Here is a 22,181-nt window from a genome sequence, read left to right as displayed (position 1 = left end):
GTCAAGGTTAGTAAATTAAAACAGTCGCTTACATTTGAATAGATTATTCAAATTTTATTCAAAATCTCAGATTACTCAGATTAAACATGTCCAAAATTTCCAACAATCTCAGGAGGGTTAAAGGACAAAAAAGGGCCAACGTGCCGGCTTTCCAGCAGTGAACCTTTTAAAGTTACTGCTACGTAATCCAAGTATAAAAAATAACAGAATATGACGGAATGACTTACCGATGGACAGGGGTAGCTTAGGGAGACCTGGCCCCGGAGAGTACACCTCACTGCGAGATCCAGGCTGGCAAACCATGTGGCTGGTGACCAGATGGCTGTAGAGGATGTCCCTCGTGGTGGAGACGAAGCCGCAGCCGTGACACACCCCGTTCAGGGTGTCCGTATGGACCTTAAGGTGCCGCTCACAGTTCGCTTTAGTGGTGAATGCTGACAGACAGATGAGACAGACAAATGGACGCTCGCCTGTGGAAGGATGGAGAAGGATAACAGTCAGGCCCAGATGCTCTGACCCTTTGTCTTTTATGCATAGATATAAATACTGCTCTCACCACTGTGTGTGCGCATGTGAATCTCGAGTGAGCTGGCACTGGGGCAGCTCTTGTTGCACTGTGGGAAGGGGCAGATGCGTTCATTGGGGTACGACTCCTTGGGTTTGTCTTGTGGAGGGGAGGAAGCTGCAGCTGGCTGCTTCTGACGGCTGGCACAATAGTACATAAGATGGGCCTGCAGGTTCCTCTCACTACGGTACCAGATCCCACAGTCCTTACATGGGAAAATGTCCTCTGTTCAGCAAAAACAAGTACACACCAGCTAGTCAGTCAAACACAGACACAAATATTGGTTCAAGAACCTGAAAAGCGCTGGTTTAATTAGCAAAAGTAAGGATGAGGTTAAGTTTGCCTGCTACAGTTATACAAAGTTTTAATTGTAGTCTAATTGTAATCTCACAGACTTGTGGTTTACAGTTTTGAGATATGTATACATTTTCAATTACTATAGACTATTTCCAAATTTACTCACTTCATTATTTAAACCAGTTCAACTGCTCGTCAACACACCAATATCTAGTCGGCCAATCACATGGCAGAAACCTCATGGATTTAGGCATGTAGCCATGGTTACATCAACCTACCGAAGTTCAAGTATCAGAACCTCTGATTTAGTGGGATTTTCCCACAAAAACATCTGTAGTTTAAAGGGAATCCAGCACATTGTTGCACACATGTCTGAAGGAAAAAGGAGGTCCAACCCGGTACTACCCAGGTGTACCTAATACAGTGGCAGGTGTGTGTGCACACCACAGAAGCCTTCAGAAGTCTCCTGCCACAGAGGCACCAGATCTACCGGTGTGTGATGATTGTGAATTATCTGACCATCAGTCAGACGTCACCACAGAAGCAACGGGAAACTTTAAAGTGGAAGGCACAAACTAATCAGCTGGTTTTAAAAGCGCTACAGTGCCATCTTGTGACTGAAGAGAACATTACATTTATATAACAAAGTACATTTCAGTAAATCACAACAGCTGCAGGTACCAGTTTGAAGTTCTCCAGAGGCCTGGTAATAAACGAATTGATTCAGGTGTGTTGACCCAGGGTGAGATCTAAAACCTGCAGGACACTGAGCCTTGAGGTCTCGAGTTCTAACATGGCATATATCTGATACATTTTTGCCTCATTTGAAATTAATTGAAAATATGTATTGTTCTGCAAATAGCCGGCTGAACTTTTAACTACTTAAAATGCTCTTTTCGTGAATACGATTTGAATACAACACTCACTATTGACAACAGCAGTAGCCAAGATTGCTGCCATGCCAGCTTGCTGCGGGAGGAGCTGGATCTCTGAGTGCAGCGCCGCCGGGTACGACGGCTCCTCCTTCACCACAGGTTGTTTGTGGGCGACAAGGCTCAGTGGAGGAGAGCCTTGGGCCACCGGAGAGGAGGAGCCCAGTGGAACAGGAGACACGAACGCCACGAGCCTTTCACCGGCCGTAAGCTCTTTCATCACCTTACAGAACAAGTCCTCGCCTGAAAACAAACAGGAGGGAGTAACAAATGGAAATCTGGCAGCATAAAATGCACAGTTGTGTTTGATCTCAGCTTTCTGCTGTTTGATACACAGATTCTGATTTTGAAGGCAGCTAGAAAATAAATATCCTATTGTCGTGCATTAGAAAAAAGTCACCTTGGCTGTAGATAGAGCAGTTTGCTGCAGAGGCATCGGAGGTCAGAGGGAGGCGACTAATCCAACAATCTGGATCTTCACACACGACGGTCATCCGAATGTTCTGCACACACAAAGAACAGTTTTCATTGATCAGACTGATCACAGCCAAGGTTTTTATTCTTGCCTGTCAACCAACACACAACAAACACACACAAAGGGTTCTTGTTATTACTCATTTTGCATCATAGCAGATCCACAAGGCTGCAACTGACAACACACAAGTCGGTGCACCCCTACCGCTGGTCCAGAACGCGTAAATCAAACGTGAAGCATCAAGAATATTTTAGGAAGTTAAACAAAGTAACCAAATGGGTTCATCACAAGTCCCAAGATGCTGTGTTTATGAGTCACTTTTGTTTTTAAGATAAAACTGTTAATTTTCTCTCAGTCGGTCATCGGATCATTTCGGTTTTAGAGACCTGCTCAGTTTCTGCTCAGTTTCTGGGTGAGTTGTGGAAAATGTTCTGAAGCGGAGGCTAAATTCTCATAATTCTTTCTTTTAAAAAATTTATTCCATCTATTACGGTATCATTGTATATATGTATATGGACTCCTGACCGATTAACAGATCAATGTCTGTTTTGTTAATTGGAAGAATTTATATTTTCAAAATAAAAGTTAATTTATTGTTCTAAGCACTACGATAGATTTTTTCCTCCATAATGAGCTCTTTTATTCATGTATTTTGATTGTGGGGGATAAAATATCCAAACTTATGACTATATAATAGTAAAAGGAAAATCCTACTATTATATTTATCATCAGCTGGAATCACAAAGAACCTCTCTCTTCCTCTGGATTTATTCTTAGTGTAAAAAAACACTGCAAAATCAGACTATCAATCAGATCATGAAGCATAAAATTAAAATCTGACATTAAATGAGAAAATAAATAAATAAATTTTTATTTATATAGCACCTTTCAAGACAGAATCACAAAGTGCTGCACATAAGATTACAAGTCATAAAAACAACCAAAGTGTTTGTATAAGTGTAGCCCAATTTGGACTGATTCTCATATAGCGCCTTTCTACTCTCCCACAGTACTCAAAGCGCTGTATACAACACGCCTCATTCACCCATGCACTTCTAAACACAAGTGCAAACTACTCTACATTCACACTCCGATGAACACATCAGAGGGCAACTTGGGGTTAGCATCTTGCCCAACGATATTTGACATGCAGACTGGGGAAGTCAATGATCAAACCACCAACCTTCCAATCAGCAGCTGACTTGCTCTACCACCTGAGCCACAGCCACCCAGCCATAACTAGCTTTTGCTCCATGATGCTACATTTAAATTCTGGGCTTCCACAAAGCTTGAAAATGATCATCCAAACTCTGGTGTCATCACGTGATGATGCGTGGTTTACTCATTGTGACCCCCCCCTCCCAGATTAGATATCTAATTTGTTTCATGATAAACATGAATAAACATGTTACTGGGGAAAACCCCTTTAAAGCATGCCCAAGCTCAAATTCAACCTGTCGCCTAAACATCACCGCCAAATCAAGTAAAACATCTGCTATTGTCTTCTTCAAGTATTACCGCTCTTCTTTTAACTACCAGCAGATAATCACCAAAATCAAAGCATTAATTGTAGCCAGCTGGGACGACACAGCCACACGTGAGTATCCAGTGTGCGGCCAGCGGTAAACACCGGTTTATGAAAAGGCCGTCAGTGAGCAGAGGATGATTACAGCCCCAGAAGGAAATGAGGGAGCACAAGCGGAACAAAGCAACCCCGAAAATGAAGAAAAAAGAGGAATAAAAGAGGAAGAGGGACCTCAGGAGAAAGGAGAGAAGAAAAGGAAGAGGAAAAAAAGATCTGATGAAGTCGACAGGCAGCTATTCAAAGGGCAGCCATAATAAGATCCACGGTGGATACACTGGACAAAGAGTGTAGAGTCAACATCCACTGTCTGTATGTGTGGAGGTATGACACACACACACACACACACACACACACACACACACACACACACACACACACACACACACACACACACACACACACACACACGAGTCCTGAGTACAATCCTGTCTTTGTTTATATGTGGCTGTGGGAGCACTCCCACCACATGTGTGTGTCCCATCACTGATAACTCTCAGCGAGGCCTTTCTTCTGTACTTCTGCACCAGCACATTATTCCTCAAACACCACCAACACCACCTTTCCTCCATCAGAGTTTCTGTTTAAGTATCATACTCCAGACATCACCACGAATATTCAAAATATAATCTTTCTACAACCAACAGAGATAAATAATAATAAAGGTGGATTTGACTGGGTTGTGACAGCTGCAGCGACTCCACGGGGAAGAGAAGAAATCTCTGATGCAGTGACCGACTGTCCTCACTGTGTGAGAGCTGCACAGCGATGCAGTACCGTTCACTCTCCACCAAGAGGAAGCATTCCCTCAGCACAGGACGTGACGGACCTCACTGAGCAGTTACAGTCGATGAGAGAAGCACAGAGAAGCTTCCTGCTTTATTTTCCCTGTCACGTTCAACGCTGGCGTCTTCCATGACTTTTGGTGTTTTTAAGTCTGATTTTCCTCCAAACACGCTGTAGATTTGTCTCAATGTTTCAGTAAGTTTCCTTTTTAAAAATATTTTCTGTTTGCAAAAAAATTCCAGATATGACCCGACCACTGGGCACCTTCTGAAAGGGTTCCCCTTTTTATCAAATTAAAAGTGGCATTAAATTTGAAACGGAAGAATTATTCATTTTATATTATTATAAAATGAATAATTAATTTATATAATTATTTATTATTTATACAGAATTATTCATTATTCATATACAGACTTATTCAGAATTATTCATTCTGGGAGGAAAAAAAGGAGGAAATTCATGGAAAGCCAGTGACGGGCTCTGCTGACACACTGCATGCACTTGGCCAAAGAAAAGATGAGTGAGGCTGATTCTCACTGCTCGTGTATCTGACCTTCACCATCTGTAACAAACCCGTCACATAAAAAAGTCCTTAAAATGATCTTTAGAGAGAACTACACTGACCACAGACAGCACACACGATCATCTATAATTGTTCTATTAGTGGAAAATGTTCAGTGTGATATACTGCATTAGTCTCAATTCATCAATATAATTAGTCATAAACTGCTGATAAACAAACACGTCAAATCACCAGTTTGGACCAGTGAGAGGAAAAAAGTTGTTTCTCCTCGTCTGCAGCAGGTCTGTGACATCACAGGATTATTGGGATTTTTAATCCTGCAACCAGTGAATAAATACCTGAAAATACTTTTTCATTGCGGCTCGATGTTAATGTTCAGGTTTCATAACTGCTGTAATTACTTATTTTATTGATTTATTTTTTAGTTTTCTGTAAAAAATTCCAAACACTTTGAATACAAATAAAATCCTCCTTACAAAAGCAGCGCTGTGATGTTCACCATGCAGGTTTTAGGAGTTAATACAAAGTTATCTTGCAGATATTAAAGAACTAATTAAACATTGATCAAGTAATGCAATTGAAAAAGTAGCGATTTCCTAATTATACAGCATTTAAAATGTGTGCATCTTTGATTGAAGTTATTTGTTGCTGGTTACATAAAGTATGATTATTACTCAACCAGTTCACAAATCTATTTATTATATTATGTATGTAATTCAGTTTAGTCTCATTATTCTGCTTGTTTAAGTTTATTTTTGTAACTGTGGACAGGTGTAGTATTTATCACCACAGCAGTTTGTATTACTGTGTTAAAAAAATGAATAACCTGTACTGTAGTTTTATATTTTATGTTTGTTTTATAATCATCTCATTTTATTTTTATACTGAAATCTTGTTTTTAATCCAGTGAACTAAAATGTCATTAATAATAATAAAATTAATGGAGAAACATATGAGTAGGAATAGCAAACGGCTTTGTTACTGATTAGTGAAGAAGATAATGACACATTCAGAGGAAACATTTCTCATGGAGAAATGCAAATAGCAGAAAACAAACTGAGATTCTTGAGAAAGCCTGCGTGTGCAGATCAAACCATCACTTTAAAACCTGTGTGTTTTTAACAAGTTTGATTTGATGTTCACTTTTATTCTTGTGTAATTTGTGACACTGACCTGTTAGCATATTCAGTACTTTGTTAATGGTCTTATATTATTCATGTTTTAAGCTGCTGTTTTATTGTGAAGCACCGTTGGTTTTTAAATGTGCTATATAAATAAAGTTGTATTGTATCGCATAAACACTGATGCTCTGGTGAGAAGACACCGTGCAGTGGCTTTTTCACCTTAACTTTGTGTGTTAAAGATGTTATATATGTCTCACCACAACTGAACCGCAGAGGACAAATATGAGGTAAAAATCAGGAACCACTTACGTGAGGTTTCAACTGTTTTAACTAAACTCTAAAAGCAGAAAATTCAGAATTTAAACTTTTAACTACAAAAGGAAAAAGAGAGCGCTGCTTCTTTAGAATTACAGGCTTGTTTTAGGAATTACTTTCAGATGTTACGCATTCATGTGAAGGCCTTCCCAAAAATATTTCAGAGCTGCTCTCCTCTTATCATCAACCTCAGTGCAGCTTAGCGTGAGCTCCTCCAACAGCTGCTGCTTGTTCATTGTTCAGAGGACATTTTAGACCAGGCTTAACTACGCTCTAATATCAGTTTGACTGCACTGCAAAAATAAAAGACTTGGGTTAAAATTACACAAGGTTAGACTGCTGTTAACTAAGCTTGGGAAAAATCAATGGCTCGTGCACACAGGCAGCTGGCTTTGTTTGTCCGTGTGAGTGAATCTATTCTCAGAAGCTCGTATACACAAAGAAGCCAAAAGATTTCAGCTCTGCTGTATGTATTGAGACGTTACGCCACAGAAGCGTTCAACACTCTTTGCTTATCTCTATTTTTGTGTCTGCTGGGGTAAACACTGCTGAGCAGGTATTATGTAAACCAGTTGGCCATTTTTGTTCTTTAAAAGCCTCCATTTACCCAGAATTCTTTGTCCCACTTAACATAGTCAATGACTAAATTTAGACATGTGCCAAACTTGTAATCATTTGGTTTGCCTCAGCCACAGTCGAGGTCTGTATTGGTGAAACTGGCCCCTGGTGAAACCTGAAAGAGTGGTGAATCGCTCCCTGCCTCTCAGGGACGTTGGTTTTATACCTAATCGTGTTTCTCATTAACCTTATTAGTTATGAGGTGCTGCAGCTAATTTTTTAAGCACTGCAACATTTTTCCGTTCTTTTGTTGCTCTTTTCACAACTTTTTACAGCAATTTATCTCAGTTTTCAAATAAACGCATTTGCAATTTCATTTTGCACAGTGTTTTTTCCCCTTATCTCTCTCTTTACATAAAGCAGCTATAACACTGGTTTGGTCAATAATACCTAACGTGAAGTCTTGCCACTGTTAGCTGAAGACATCGGGCAGTGTGTTATGATCAGACAGCTCATTGGAATATCTGAAGAAGATGGATGTTGGAAAGACAGTGAGAAGAGAGAGGGAAAGGACAGAAGGAAGGAAGCCTCTCAGTCTGTTGCACGTTAAAGATTGAGGCAGAGCGTATTGTATTTCATGGGGGACTAGCGCTGATGTGGAGATACGGCTGCTTTTGTTTTAATTTGTAACCCAATGCTGGAGCCGTCTGAGCTGTAAGTACTGCTAATTTGCTTCAGACTAATTCATCACGGCCACGGCTTTGGAATTCACCATGATAGGGCAATGGGGAGAGCTCACTAGCGCGCAAGTGGAAATAACACACACACACACACACACACACACACACACACACACACACACACACACACACACGCATATTTTATACATATAAATGCACAAATAGCAAAAGAAAATGGAAAACACACACACACACACACATGCTCATCCTTTAAAGATCTAAAATAAATATTAAATAATTGAAGAGCGTGATGCACTCCCTTCTCTTCTTATTTCAGAACTAATAACACTTCAGCCTCTCCCCGATGGAGTTTCCTCTCCGACCACAACGACGTCAACAAGCTAGCACAAAAGAAACATGATAATAGAATATTTGTTTTTGGAGTTATTGATTGAACGTTAACGTCATAGATGTTGTGAAATGTCACATGCAATTTCCATTTATTTTCATATCTGATGTCTGACCAGATAAATCATCCCAGTGAGACGTGGCAGCTTTTCCACCCTCATGATGACTCACACTAGGGGCAATTCTCAAAACTATTCTCTACCATACTTCTTTGTAATCCTGTCAGCATGTAAGCCAGCTGCATGGAGGACACTGTAGACCCGAAGAGCCGAAGACTAACCAAGGCTCGATTGTTTGATGTGGGTCATTAATACCATCCCAGGAGGGCATGTGGGGGCAGTTCCAGGTTTGCAGTAGCAAAGCTAGCAGATGTGAAGCAGGTTCAGTTATGATTAGTTGTGCTGTGTTTTTGGTTTTGTTAAGTTATGTCATAGTGTAAAAACAGGTCAACTGGCCAGCCTCCAGATGTGAACACAGGAAACCTGAAGGAGTGAAGAAAAATATTTGTATTTAGGAGCACATCCCACATCTGTGGTCTCATTGGAATTCAGGAAACACTGCGGGAGCTACAGTAGCATGCAAACGCCTGCACGGGCTGTGTTAAAACTCCAAGATTACTTAGAAATCTATCAGTCATTCGGCCTGCTTGTCCTTGGTATGCCCACAGCTGAATCTAAAGGAGATAGAGATCAATTGTTGTCCTGCAGATGCTGCTAGTTTTTGCTTGGACAAAGCTAAAGTAGATGATTCGGCTCATGGAAGTAAATCACAACGTCACCTAATACCAGCAACGCTAACAGATAATCTGCTGTGTCAAACTGCAACAAGGAGAACACGCTACTTTACACACTTTACAGTCACACACACACACACAGTTTCACATGAGATAATGAGAGTCAGCGAGGCAGAGGGCCAGATCACACTTTGTGTGTGTGTGTGTGTGTGTAATTAACCAGGCCAGTAGAGAATGCAGATGCCAGAGATGTGCGAGTGAGTTAAGGAGAAGGGAGAGGCCACCGGATGTTATCAAAGCCCTTTTCACTTCTCTTGGGCTGAAGCCGATCACAATGACTCAAACGGCCAACGTTCGCCTCTGGAACGTCTGGACCAACAAAGAGTCAACCTTCTCAAGTTTTCAGAGCAGCCAAACACTATTATCTAAAGGTGGATAATGAAAATAGCACAAACATAAGAATCTTAGAAACAGCCATTGTTTCATGGCCGCATCACCTCCCTGCTTTTACTTGGTTAGCAAAGCAAGGGCCTTCAGACGGGTAAGTTTGAATGCTGAAACATTGGCATTGACACCACCTTGCAGCTAACTGAGACACAGTCCGTATGTAGCATAGAACATGGAAATGTACTATGAGTGTTTCCTATTTACAGAAAGAGCCCAGAATAGAAGGTGAGGGTTTTCAGATAATGATACGTGCAAATGTGCTGGTATGAACAGTGTCTGTAAAGGAAAACGAAAAAAGAAGAGAACTCAGAGACGAGCCATTGTTTCATGAAAGCAGCACGATCAAATGAAGATCAGGAGATCCACACGGATGTCGGTGTATCGAGTGCAAAAACTCCTCGCCGTCTTTCTTCTTTCTTTCCCGTCACCTAAACTATCCACGCAGCCCTCCATCTATCAGTGGGATGTCAGGCCTCCGCGGCAGAGCTCCATCTTGGTTGAGAGCGCTGCCTTAAGCCCCATCAGCCGGAGGAGAGTCTTTGAGCTGCAGTCTAAGCCCCTCGCCCGGACCCTGGTCCCTTCATGAATATTAACCAGCCCCGAGCCCGGCTTTAATCTGCCTGATTCCCGCACTGCTGCCGCCGCGACGATAGCGAATCTAATTATTTGGTCTGATATTAACCCCCCACCCCCCCGCGCACACCATTCCCACCCCCAATACTGTGTCTCCACTACAGCTTCTGTAACATTCATGTGTGTCAGTGCAAGCACACACTGACTGAGCTCTCCAACCACTTTTTTTTTCTGCCAAAGTCATTGCACATATAACATCCATTCACACACCTCTCTCTCTCTCTCTCACCCCCCCTCCCCTGCCCTCCACCTCCAGCGCAGCCTGCGACGCCCTCTTCTTATCAGGTCCAAAAACGCCCTCCTCCTATGCTGATAAAACTTGAATGCAAATGATGCTGGGCTGATTTCATTTCTTCATTTTCTTCCTCCACTCCCTCATTCAGTATCAGAATGGCTCCTTGCTCAACCTCTCTCTCTCTCTCTCTCTGCAGACCCAAACACCACCGACGATGATGATGATGATGATCATCATCATCATCATGGTAACAGCAACTTTCCCAGAACTATCCCCAACACCTGACCCCATGTCACATCGCCTCGTGGTCTATGTGGATGTCAATTAAAGCAGAAGAAAAAGACTAAGAGCCGCCCTCATCTCAGCACCTCCACCAGCAGCCTGTAGATGAGCAGATTAAGATTTCTCTGCGCAGCTGTCAACTGCCACAGTTTTACTGCTACCACTGGGGAATAAGTATGTTTGTATATGCAAATAACCTCTGGTACATCAAGCACATCTATGTCTCAATGCTGGATACTGTTTCACGTCGTCTAATATAGTTTACATTGCTGTAAAACAGACGGAACGTGACCGCGGGATGGTTATTAAATGTAAAACATGTCAATAATGATAGACACAGATCCGTGTTCTTAACAGAACCCAGATTACCCAGATTATTCCACACTAAAACGGCTTCTTTAGATAAAAGATGGGAAAATGTCTTTGTTTTATTGAGCGTGGAAAACAAAACATAACAAAAATGGACCTTTTCTAGTATTTATGACAGTCTGTAAATGAGGAAGAGAGAAAATTCATGATTCCAGGCCAGGAAACATGCACCAATTTTCTTGCTGTACTTAATGCAAACAGAACAAAGTTTTCTAATAGTTTCAACTCAGGAAAAGAAAACCTGAGTTTAGAGATGGAAGTGATGCTTGAGTCACACTAAGGTAAAAAAGAGACAAGAACAAAAGACTTGTAACTGCCCGGTGACTGCATGGACTTTTTCCACTTACACCGACTCGATTGCAAGTCGTCGCGACAACCAACTGGTCGCCCAGAGTCAAGTCAAGTGGCTTTTTTGTCATTTCAACCATGTGCAGTGGTACAGTACACAGTGAAATATGAGAACGTTCCTCCAAGACCCTGGTGCTACAAATGACATATAACAGACAATCAACACAGGACTACAGAAAGTGCAAGTGTGCAAAAACTGCACAAAATGCAAAAAAACTAAACAACACAAAGACAGAGCAGAACGATACAGACACAACAGTGCAATAGAAAAGTGCAACAAGGACAGAGGGTTGTGCAAAAGACTGAGCTTTGTGCAAAAAGTAACTTGATGTATATGAAGGTTTGTGTGTGTGTGTGTGTGTGTGTGTGTGTGTGTGTGTGTGTGTGTGTGTGTGTGTGTGTGTGTGTGTGTGTGTGTGTGTGCGTATGAGATTGTGCAGGTAAGTGCTATATAACAGGGTTATACTACCGTTATAATGCACAGATCACTCAGTGGTGGGAAACCTCTCCCCAAGCAATCACAGGACGACTCAGACTAACCGCAAACACTCAGACCGACTGGAAGATTCATATAAACACACTGTTTCACTTCTACGGGGTTCTGGCTGCGCTCATAATGTAAGTAGCTAATTGGAATTTCTGTTGAATGTAGATAGCAACAGATCTGCTACCTGATAGCATTAGATTTGTATTTTCACCAATTTATTTTTGGTGCATGTAGTCACCAGCTTGACTTCATTCAACTGCAAACTGATAGCAGAGTCCATATTACTGCTGTTTTACCACTGTCTGGACACACCAAACTCACCACCTTCAAAGCAACACACCAAAGGCGACAGGACTGCAAGTTTATTCCACATGGTTCCAATAAATTTGTTATGTTTTTCCCTTGTGCAACTTTGGTTTTTGACATAGAAGGTATGTCAAACAGCTATGTTATATAGAAATTAGTAATAGCAGTTATTTTATGGAAACCAGTGCTGTGAAATACACTTCCTGTTGTATTTATTTGCCCCTTAAAGCCAATCAGAAGAACCTGGCTAAAGGAGAGGGTGGCATTAAAGGGGGAGGAGCTAAAACAGCTTGTTTAACAAACAGAATGAACTGAGCGGTTACAAAAAGCTCCACTGAAGTGTGAATCATGCAAAAGTCCTATAATAGAGCTCAAGAATAAAGGACATGGGCCTGGGAATGAGCAGAAATGATCCTGTGTAATCGTCGGCACTAGGCTTCTCACATGTGCACAATAACTCCTTTTCAGGCCCTAGATATCACTGTAAAGTATGAATTTCTTTGGGTTTTGGACTGTTGAAGTGTAATGGGCATATTAGAGGCCTTTGAGCAGATCACAACATACTCAAAAAAAGCTGCAAAATCCTCTCCTACATTAAATGCTTCAAACAGTTTGTGGGAATTTAATAAGCTGCTCTGCTCCTTTCCTGACCTTTTCAACCATGGCCGTTCATTCACTCCCCTCACAGAATCATTCATTCAATCATCCCAATTCACTCTCTTCCTCCCTTCTCCACTTTCACTGTCTCTCCTGCACCGCCTCCTTCCTTTTATGCACCTCTTTCTTTCTTAATCTCCGATTCTTTTTCCTCTCCTCTCCTCTTTCATTCCTACACTTCCGTCCGTCCGTCCATCTGCCTGCCCCTCCTTCCACCGTCCTATCTCTCCCTCTTTTCTCAGTCCGTCTCTCGTTCTATCTCTCGGCCACAGGAAATAGTTTCTTTTGCAATCCAGAGAGTTGGAGGGGTGTACTCACTGTCCCAAACAAAGAGGTCACTGTGTGAATCCTCCAAAAATACAAAGAAGAAAAGGAAGGCAGATAAAATCAGAAACCTACTCTCATCCGCCTCTCGCATACAAACACACATGCACACACTTTACCTCCGCTGTACTCGAGCAAAGCATTTCCCTAACATTCAACAGAGACACAAGATACTTTTTTCTTTTTAATGCTGTGTATTCTGCACACACAGGATAAATGCTGTCAGTACAGTATACAGCCAAGGCTAGGTGGCAGCTAGTGAAAGCTTATTCCCTTTAGCAGGGGTGCTCCTACACAGCCGCATGTATCGCCGCACACCTCAGAGAAGAGAAGGAATGAGGAAAAAATAGAGGGAGTCTGGTTTGATGAGCTGCATGCAAATGACATGTAAAAATATAAAACTGCGATACTTAAAACGGGGGCTGAGATAAGAGATTTGAAAATGAGGCACTCTTGGAAAGCGGGCTCCTGAACTGCAGGAGATGAGGCTCAGAGATAGACAGGATAGAGGTTTTCCCTCTCCTCTTCTCTCCTCTCCTACGCCACCACCACCTCCTCCTCCTCCTTTTTCCATCCTCCTCCACCCTGCAAAAGCCGGTGCAGATGACAGCGAGATGCAGATACCAGCCAGTCACTGCCACTGAGTGATGAACACATCCTCCCTCCTTCTTGTTTAACCCTCGTCTTCCACGGTTTTCTCACCTCTCTTCCACTTCTCTCATATTTCTCTTTGTTCCTAATGTTTTGTTTCCCTCCTTTCTGTTCGGCCATCCTTTGTTCCTTCTCTCTGGGCCAACTCTATCAGTATCGGTCCATTTTATCTTTTTTGAGGGAGTTTTTTCCTCTCTCCTGGGGTGATAGACTCTTCTGTCAGAGCCAGACTGACAATCAGACAGCTACTGTCACGATGTGGGGAAATCATATGACAGGTGAGGGTAAATGTAGCCAATACTGAGCACGCTGATTCAGTCAGACGGATGCTGGTTCCCCTTAATGCCATGATGGTCAACATTTTCAGCCATAACGTCTATCACTCAAGGGTTTTACCCCCCCTTAAAAGCTCTAGTTGTTGACATATTTAAAGCTACAGTATAATGTCAGCTCAGTCAGGACCACTGTAGTCAGAAGAGCAGGAATTTATATCTAGAGTTGTGAAACCTTCTCATCCTTTCACACATTATTCACAACAGATGACAATAATTAAGATGCAGCATTAAAAGGTGGGAGGTGGGTTGCAGAGTGGCTTGCAGCAACTTAAATAAAAATATGATAGTATATGATACATGAGAATTGGCAATTGGATGTGTAGAAGAATATCAACTGATCTGCAGGAATTACAGCTGAGCTTAACTTTGTCGCCTGGCTGAACTGATGCTATGCTCGACTTAGAGCATGCTTAGCCGTTTGTGCTGCGATGCATTTTCGAGTGGAAGGATTATTTCTAGAGGGACTCAGTCAGACGTGACAGAATCAATTAGGGAATAGGGAATATCTAGGCAACCACACTGATCTCAAGCAGGGATTAGCACTACCTTTGAGAAGGCAACGATACGTGTGTTGTTAAGTTTGTTGTGTTTTCCGTTTGACGTGCAGTTACTACTTGCAGTCCTTACCAAAATGAAATTAGCTGAATACAAAGCTAAGCAAGAGCCAGTTTAACTTGTGATAGAAGGTATGACAGCCTGAAAGTAGCAGCTACCGCTAGCTAAAAGTTTTTTTGGGTCGATAAGGTCCGCCAGTGATATTCGATATTTGAAATGGTTGTTTGTGGGAAAGCTAACATAACGTGGACAAAGCCAGCAGCAAAGGGTCACCATGCCAGCAGCTTTTCTTTGTATGATTGCAATAGCTTTTGATTACACTGGCCAAGATACCAGTCAGAGGTCCCATGGCAACCTATGGTCACTAGTGACTGCTTAGTGAGTTGTTACTGTAGGTTGTTGGCTGTTACTGGGTAAAAGTGCTTGCAAAGATAGTGCTCCAAAAAAACCTTCTTGTAATTGCTTTGGTTGCTAAAACTTCTGCGACTTATCTGTTAGCGACCAAAGCAATCGTAAAGAGGTTTTGGATTTAGCACCGTATTCTGCCAACAAAGTGCAGCAAATAGTCGGGGAAAACACATCCAGCCATTTAAGCTTGTGTGACCAGCTGCTGCTGTTGTTGGTTCATTAAACCGCAAAGAGAGTGCAGTGCAATACTTTAAAATCCAACAAAACAACACCAAGGTGATGCGATTCGGCCATGACCACTACTGGCGATCTTTGGGCTCTGCCATTGTGGAATCCGCCCACACCTCCTTCAACGGTGTCCTTGAGCTGGAGTTGGAGGATGAAGGAGAAATAAATGAAATGGTAACCATGCACTTTTAGCAATGTAAACAAGGGTTTTGCCAAATGATATTCAAACACAGACTTCCCATCCATGATATTTCTCAGCTAGCTACTACAAGCCACGAGCCAACAAAGATAAGCATGGCTTCATATCACATTTGACTTCATTTTTGTGTATGCCTCAGGGTGCGGGATGAGTTATCTCAAATATTTAAACATTTTACTGCAAGATAGCACAGGGATTCGATATATGAATACTTTAAAATGCAGGTAAAGGGAGACGTTTAAAAAACATTTTTTCCTGTGTCTTTAATGCTAAATATTATTGTTGTTGCACTCTGCCTCTGTTTTAGGAACGCCACTTATGTCTCACGTTCTTCTGGGGGGCATCACAGAAGGTGTCTCAACACTCACCGTAATCATCGATTTGTCATCTTCTGAAGGAGCACCATTTTAATTAACATTCTAATTTGATGGGCGGAGGAGAGAAAGAAACACAGAGGCTGAGAAACACTGTTGATGAGTCCAGATAAACTGCAAAAGATCAGAATCAGGATGTAAACAAACCGATTCAGAGTCAACACACATACACAAAAAAAAGAAAAAGGAAAAACGAGGAGAAAACTGCTTGAGAGACAGTAAGGAGGAGACGGTGATCACCTTCACTCGTCCTTCTCGGGGAGTGAGGGAAAGAGGAAGTGGAGAGTAGATGAGGTAGAGGGGAAGAGAGATAGAGAGTGAGAAGAGACTACCCAAAAAGTGTTTGAAAAGCCGTGGGTGGCGCGCCTTATCGCCCCAGTTCTCCTGGAGAGATTATTGGGGGATTAGTGCGAACGCTTGTTTCTAAAACATGATGAAAAGACGTTTGGCGCGTGATAACGCTTTGAACTCCCCTACTCTACTCCTTCTAGGATCGTGCCTTGGGGCTGCCTTTCCACGAAAGACAAGATTGGGGTGGGGTGAGCTGTTGGGTGCTGTTGAAGGGGGGGGGAACAATAGGAACGATGTAAGCGGAGTTTCTCCTGTGGTGCAGACTTCTTCTAGGACATCTGTCCTTTTGGAAGACGCAACAGATGCAGCAAACTCTGCTCCCTCTTTAGCATCATCACTTCATCCTTCATTTGAGCTAAAATTTCACAAGTCCTACAACTTCTATCCAATCGCACGCAACCGCACTATCAGTTAATTAAAGCAGGATCCAATCAGAAGAAGCGGAGATATAATATCAGATCTGTTATGTGCGATCCAATCAGAAAAGCAGCAGTGGCGTGCTCGCTCCTGGGTTGCCATGGGAGGCTCGCCGAGGAGGACCTGGTTGTTCACTCAACCAAAAACTGTGAGGAATCAGCAGCCAGCTGATCAGTTGATCAGTAAACATTATTATACCCTGTTCTAAAGTCCAACAGCCATATCAGCCAGAATATATTTAAATAGATAAATGGTTTTACGCCTCTTTCTCAAGAGATGCAAATGGCAGAATTTCCATATGACACAGGCCAGTTAACACGCTGCTAATCTAATGAAGGAGATCTGTTGGAGGGAGAACGAGAACTGGATCTCATCTGCCTCTCTCCCTCGCTCTCTCTGCCCCACCCTGATTTCTCAGAACTCACACCCATGCATAAAACAACACACAGCTAAGGAACCATCAAAGGCGCAGTTCGACAAAGAAAAATATCTCTGATGTTTCTGTACGTGTTTCTGCACATCCAAACACAGTGTTGTTGAGTCACTGGGTAGACCTGGTATTGAAATCTTATGGGCCCAAGTTAGTTGAGGGAGGTTAATTGAGAAAGAGTGAAGAAGGCCAATACTGCAAGGGGTGGGGCTGAGAATGGGCCGTGCCAATCTTACCAAGAAATGAAGTGAAAGCATGTCCAAATGCCAGTACAGTGCAGTGGGGAGGGTTGTGTCAGGAAACGCCTCGATATCTGAGCCAAACGAAAGGCAGATCAGCCAAAAGAAGAAGAAAGAGTACCTTCCTCAGGTCTGATTCAATAAGGTGTGGCACCAGAGCAAACTGGGTTTGAAAATGTCAGTATTTACAACGAGAGCGTGGTGAGCAGACTCAGTTGCAATATGAGTTTCTGTCTCACACACAAAATATGAGGAAAAGTATATTTAGTCTTACAAACTGACTTACTAATGTTTGCGACACACAACTTCCATGAACTGCGCTGAAAAAAAGAAAAGCATGTCCTATGTTTTAGTTATTTATTTTTGTATTTGATACTGAAACAAACTGACTGCCCCTGAGTTTAGGAAACAGCACGACATTTGTAAATTGCCCTGAAGAGGGGAACTCACACACGTCATTTTGACCCGTTTATTTAATCCGGAAGAATGAAAAGTGAAAGTTTTACTTTTGTTTGGTATTTTATCATAAAAATATTATTTTATTCTTATACAGAAACCACCAGGACGCATTAGAGAATGGAGGAATTGTGGAAAACTTTGGTCCCTTTCTATTATCTGGGAATAAATTACACCGAAAGTCAAAGGCCTACTGTAAGAATAAGACAACACAATATTAAACAGTTTTCACATTTTCTGTTAATCACTTTTTTTTGGGGGGGGGGGGGGGTTAGTTAGAAGTTCAAACAATATCCAATAAACCTGTGACACATCCAATGTGATCTCCGTTATTGATGAAGCGTCCTTGTTTGTTTTGTAACAAAAATACTTCATCTATAGCAACAGCGATGATAACGTGACGATTAGTTGAAGCTAATGAGGAAATACTTCAAAAGCTGACATTTGAGATGATTTGGAGGTGGATTAGTGCACATGACACAGGGAACTAGTTTATCTTGGAAGGAAGCTTTAACATCAAACACTGAAGTTATGTGAGTGGTATACAGTGCAACCCACATAACCTTTATGAGGGAACGCACTATTTAAGGAACAATATTTGTCTTTCAAAACTGACATTTTGCTCTCAAAATACTCAAAATATCTCAAAACACTGATATATATCCTGCTAGAGATTCCAACTGTTTTACATAGATTTGACAGAGACATCCTAACAACTAAGAGGCTGTAGGCTAACCCAGATTCATTATTAGTTAGTATGCACTTTCAGACCCAAACTCACATCTAAAACCCTGATGTTGGCCAGCAGATCGGGGTGAAAAGATACATTTAAATGATAAAAGCCATGAAAACTGTGCATTTTTTTAATTCATAAATTCAAATAAAAGCTATGTGAAATGAGTTTATCATTAGCATTGAAAGTGTTTTAGGCTCACACTTTGGCAGAGCAGAAGAAGATGAGCAGATTTCTCCTCCCCAACAGACTAAGGAGGATAGCCCTGACCCCTGCTGACCCAGGAGGGAGGGAGGCGGGGAAGGATTGAGGGTTGGATAGAGGGCGGGGGTGGAGGGGGGAATGGAGTGACAGGGGGAGAAACACAGGAGGAATGTGAGATTACGGCCACTATCTCCAGCAGATACCGAAGGTCCGTCTCCTCACTCCTTTAGTCCGCAGATAGGAAGGGGGGAGAGGGGAGGAGTGGGGACAGAAAATGAGGAAGAAGAGGGAGAAAATGAGTTTTTAAGAGTCAGGACGAGATGCTTTCCATATGAATGCCAAGACCTCAGAAGAACAGAAAAAGACTATACAGTTTAGAGGAGGAATAGGACAGTATGGGCAGCGGAAGGGGAGGGGAGGAACAAAAGGTGATGGGTGAGCGTGTATGTGTGTGTATGTGAGAGTGTTAGAGCGCGCGCGCGCACACACACAAACATCTATCTGTACACTCAGAACCACACTGATAATAAACGAAATCTTAGAAATGAGAGCCTATCAAGCGGGAATCAATCACTGGGGTTTGTTGTCCAGGAGGATGGCGCCATGTGGAGATAAAAGACAGGCGGACGTCTGGGGAGGGCAGGGAGGAGAAGAGGGGAGAGGATGGAAGAGGATAGGACTCTGATGGAGAAAGGCCAGGATGTGTGGTATAAACTCCATCTAAATTTGAACGGGAGTCTTTTTGTGGACTGATGAGAAACTGGTTTGGATGCAGATGCGCACAAAATGGGCTAACCTGACGCCTTTAAAAGCTGAGAAAAAACTGAAGATCAAGCCACAAAAATCAATCAATCAGTACAAGAATTTTGGGCAGGGAATGGCTGTGTGCGTACAACCCTGTGTGTGTGTGAGGCTTAGTGTTCGTATAAGAGTGCGTTCCATGCCAGGAAGCCTCTCCCAGCATCAGTATCATATGATTAAGATGGACTTGCGCATGATGCACAAACCCATCCTCTGATAGGGCTCCATCCGGTCCCACACACTGTTCCCAAGGAACACACACACACATAAATACATTGCACACATGGCTGTTTTCATTTCCAACCACTGTCTCACACATGATAAGATTTGTACTCATTGTCTGCAACCATCTGACCTCTGACCTGACCAGTGGAAGTCCCTTCAGTCAGGTTTCTCTGTAGTGTTTCACTTCACCCTGGTTTGCCCTCAGCTCTGTGTTACAGTGCAGAGGTGGTATAGATCAGCATGCTGAAACTCTAACTTTAAACTTTAAATCCAATAATCACTTAGGCTTAGATGGTTTCAGAGTTCTATAACAACATATTGCAACCAAAAGGCAAATTATTTCTATTAATTTAAAAGAAAATTAGATTTGAGCTTTGGCTGAGAAATAATGTTTATTTATTTGGACAGCTCAACTTTTAAAAAGAAAGATTTATTACAGCAGCTGAATACAGTTTGATGCCCAAGCTGGTGGTGGTTGCAGTTTAAATAAGCCGCCAAAGTGGGAAGCTGTGAACACGACATGAGGAAAGGGAAGCCTTACTGTTGTAGCTTGCAGGCTTGGCTCCATTATTAACATTGGTACACTGCAGAAAACAGACAACTGGAATAATGAGCCTATAAAACATCAACTCTGCTGCATGACATCAGCAAAAGTGGCACTGAAAGAGAATAAGGCTAGGCTGCTTGCTGCCACCACAGATGTCCCGGGACCAGCAACACAATCACAAACTAGTTGACTAAGACCGCTTTCACTAAGGTTAACTATATGAGGACAGCCCACATTAATCGTAGTGTTACTGTAGCCACAATAAAGAGCCTTCAGGAACCCTGAGAAGCTCAGGACTGGACGAGGACTTTTTTCATTTATCTCACTGGACAAAAATCCTAGTAGCTGACAGCGTATGAGGTCTTCACACTACTGGATAAAATACTCCAATACTGGACCTGTTCCTGCGTAACCTGCCTGATGAGCTCCTACTTCAGTGTCCAACGATGCTAAAAACAAAGCTCCATGTAATAAACTAGATGGTAGGCTGTGGTAGCAACCATCTGAGAAATTCAACCTGCTTAATGTGAGTTCTCACATCAACTTGAAAGTTGCTTTAGAGCCACAAAAATTCAATATTCATTATTTTAGCAGGAAAACATAGTCTGGTAGATTTATTGTATCCAAATCCAAACATAACAAAGTCATAAAGAATATCACGTCTAGCGTTTAAACTTTTAAATGATCAATCCTCTGTTGGTCTCTGAGCCGTCCATGCTACACAAAGTTTACTCGTGCTTTCATGTTGCAGAGACGGCGGTTAAGCCAACACTTTGCTAAGCAGTGCAAACACAGTAAAATACACAGGAATCGTTACCATAGACATAATTCTATATTTAAATCTTAAACAGCTCCATGCTGGAAATTCAGCACAGTGCCAGAGAACTTTAAGCCGTGGTAACCACACTGGACGAGCTCTTACCTCGGTCTCCTGCTCATCGGTGCTGCTCTGTGATTGGACGATTCCTGGGTAGGGGCCCCATACTGTGTCTGGAGAGAGGTCTCTTACTGTCAGCACACTGCTGTCGCCACCTTCATCACTTAGCTCCAGGTCATCTGGGAAGCAGGTGGGAAACAGAGGAGGAAATAACATTAAATAAGCCCAGAGTGGTTTAAATATTCATGTGCCGAAGAGATCATGAAGAGGTCTCTTCATCGGGAGCATGATGTAAAAACCTTGAACTCACCATTCATCAGAAAAGCTTTGAGGGTCAGTGCCACAGTGCAGGCCGTATCGGTGGCTCAAAAGACAAAAAACTCAATCAGCATGTGGCTTGAACTTGACCTGAACCCTCAGAGGAGCTCAGCCCAAACAGAAAATACTGTCAGCAGCTCAACAGCAGGGGGAGTTTGATACAAGCACAGTGCTTTCTGTCCTGGCCGGTTCAAACAGGGGAAACTTCTTGTGCACTTCCTCAAAGTGAAAAGATAAGTGCAGAAGGATGGCAGTGACAGCTGTGGTCTGAGCCCGCTGCAGCCCAGATAGAGGCAGATAGCCGGCAGGCACGGAGGACTGAACCATCTATTTAAAAACTTAGAGACAGCTCGGACTGTGAGAGTCTCTCGTTTAGAGGAGTCTCTGAACATCTGAGGATAAATGAACGAGACTGCAAGTGAGTGCTGTAACGGGAACTCTGACTAGATGGGATTAACAGCAGCAGTTACACAAGCAGCCCTGCGGTCTGCTTATTGAGGAGTTCTCTTGTTATAACCGTCCACCTACTTCTCTGATCAAAATACATACAAAATCTGCCTGCCCTCCTCTCCAGCTCCCCCTCAGCTCAACCAAGAGCTGTTTCGGGGGGGGGGGGTCGGTCTAAAGTGGCGGGCCTGATAAGAGTGTTTGTCTAACACTCTCCATGTCAAAACACTCATCTATCTTCTCTGTATCTATCCCCACCAGAGAACAACGGACAGACGCTGATAAAATGGCTTTCCCACAGCCGGTTGGGGGTGGGTGAG

The 22,181-nt window shown here is 42.5% G+C and overlaps 1 protein-coding gene across 1 annotated transcript in view; it reads right to left on the bottom strand.

Moving 5' to 3' along the window:
• The window catches only part of zfpm1 (zinc finger protein, FOG family member 1), a 107,942-nt gene that overhangs the window by 6,840 nt on the left and 78,921 nt on the right, over positions 1 to 22,181 (bottom strand). Inside the window, exons 4-8 of the mRNA XM_080861622.1 lie at positions 21,142 to 21,275; positions 2,195 to 2,297; positions 1,789 to 2,037; positions 557 to 790; positions 228 to 470 (exon numbers count right to left, since the gene is read on the bottom strand). Coding sequence (XP_080717748.1) covers positions 228 to 470; positions 557 to 790; positions 1,789 to 2,037; positions 2,195 to 2,297; positions 21,142 to 21,275 — 963 coding nt within the window. The remainder of the gene's footprint in view (positions 1 to 227; positions 471 to 556; positions 791 to 1,788; positions 2,038 to 2,194; positions 2,298 to 21,141; positions 21,276 to 22,181) is intronic.

This window comes from Rhamphochromis sp. 'chilingali' (assembly GCF_963969265.1).
Source record: "Rhamphochromis sp. 'chilingali' genome assembly, chromosome: 2".
Taxonomy (NCBI): domain Eukaryota; kingdom Metazoa; phylum Chordata; class Actinopteri; order Cichliformes; family Cichlidae; genus Rhamphochromis; species Rhamphochromis sp. 'chilingali'.
Note: the sequence above shows the minus strand (reverse complement) of the source record. Positions and strands in the feature narration are given on the sequence as shown.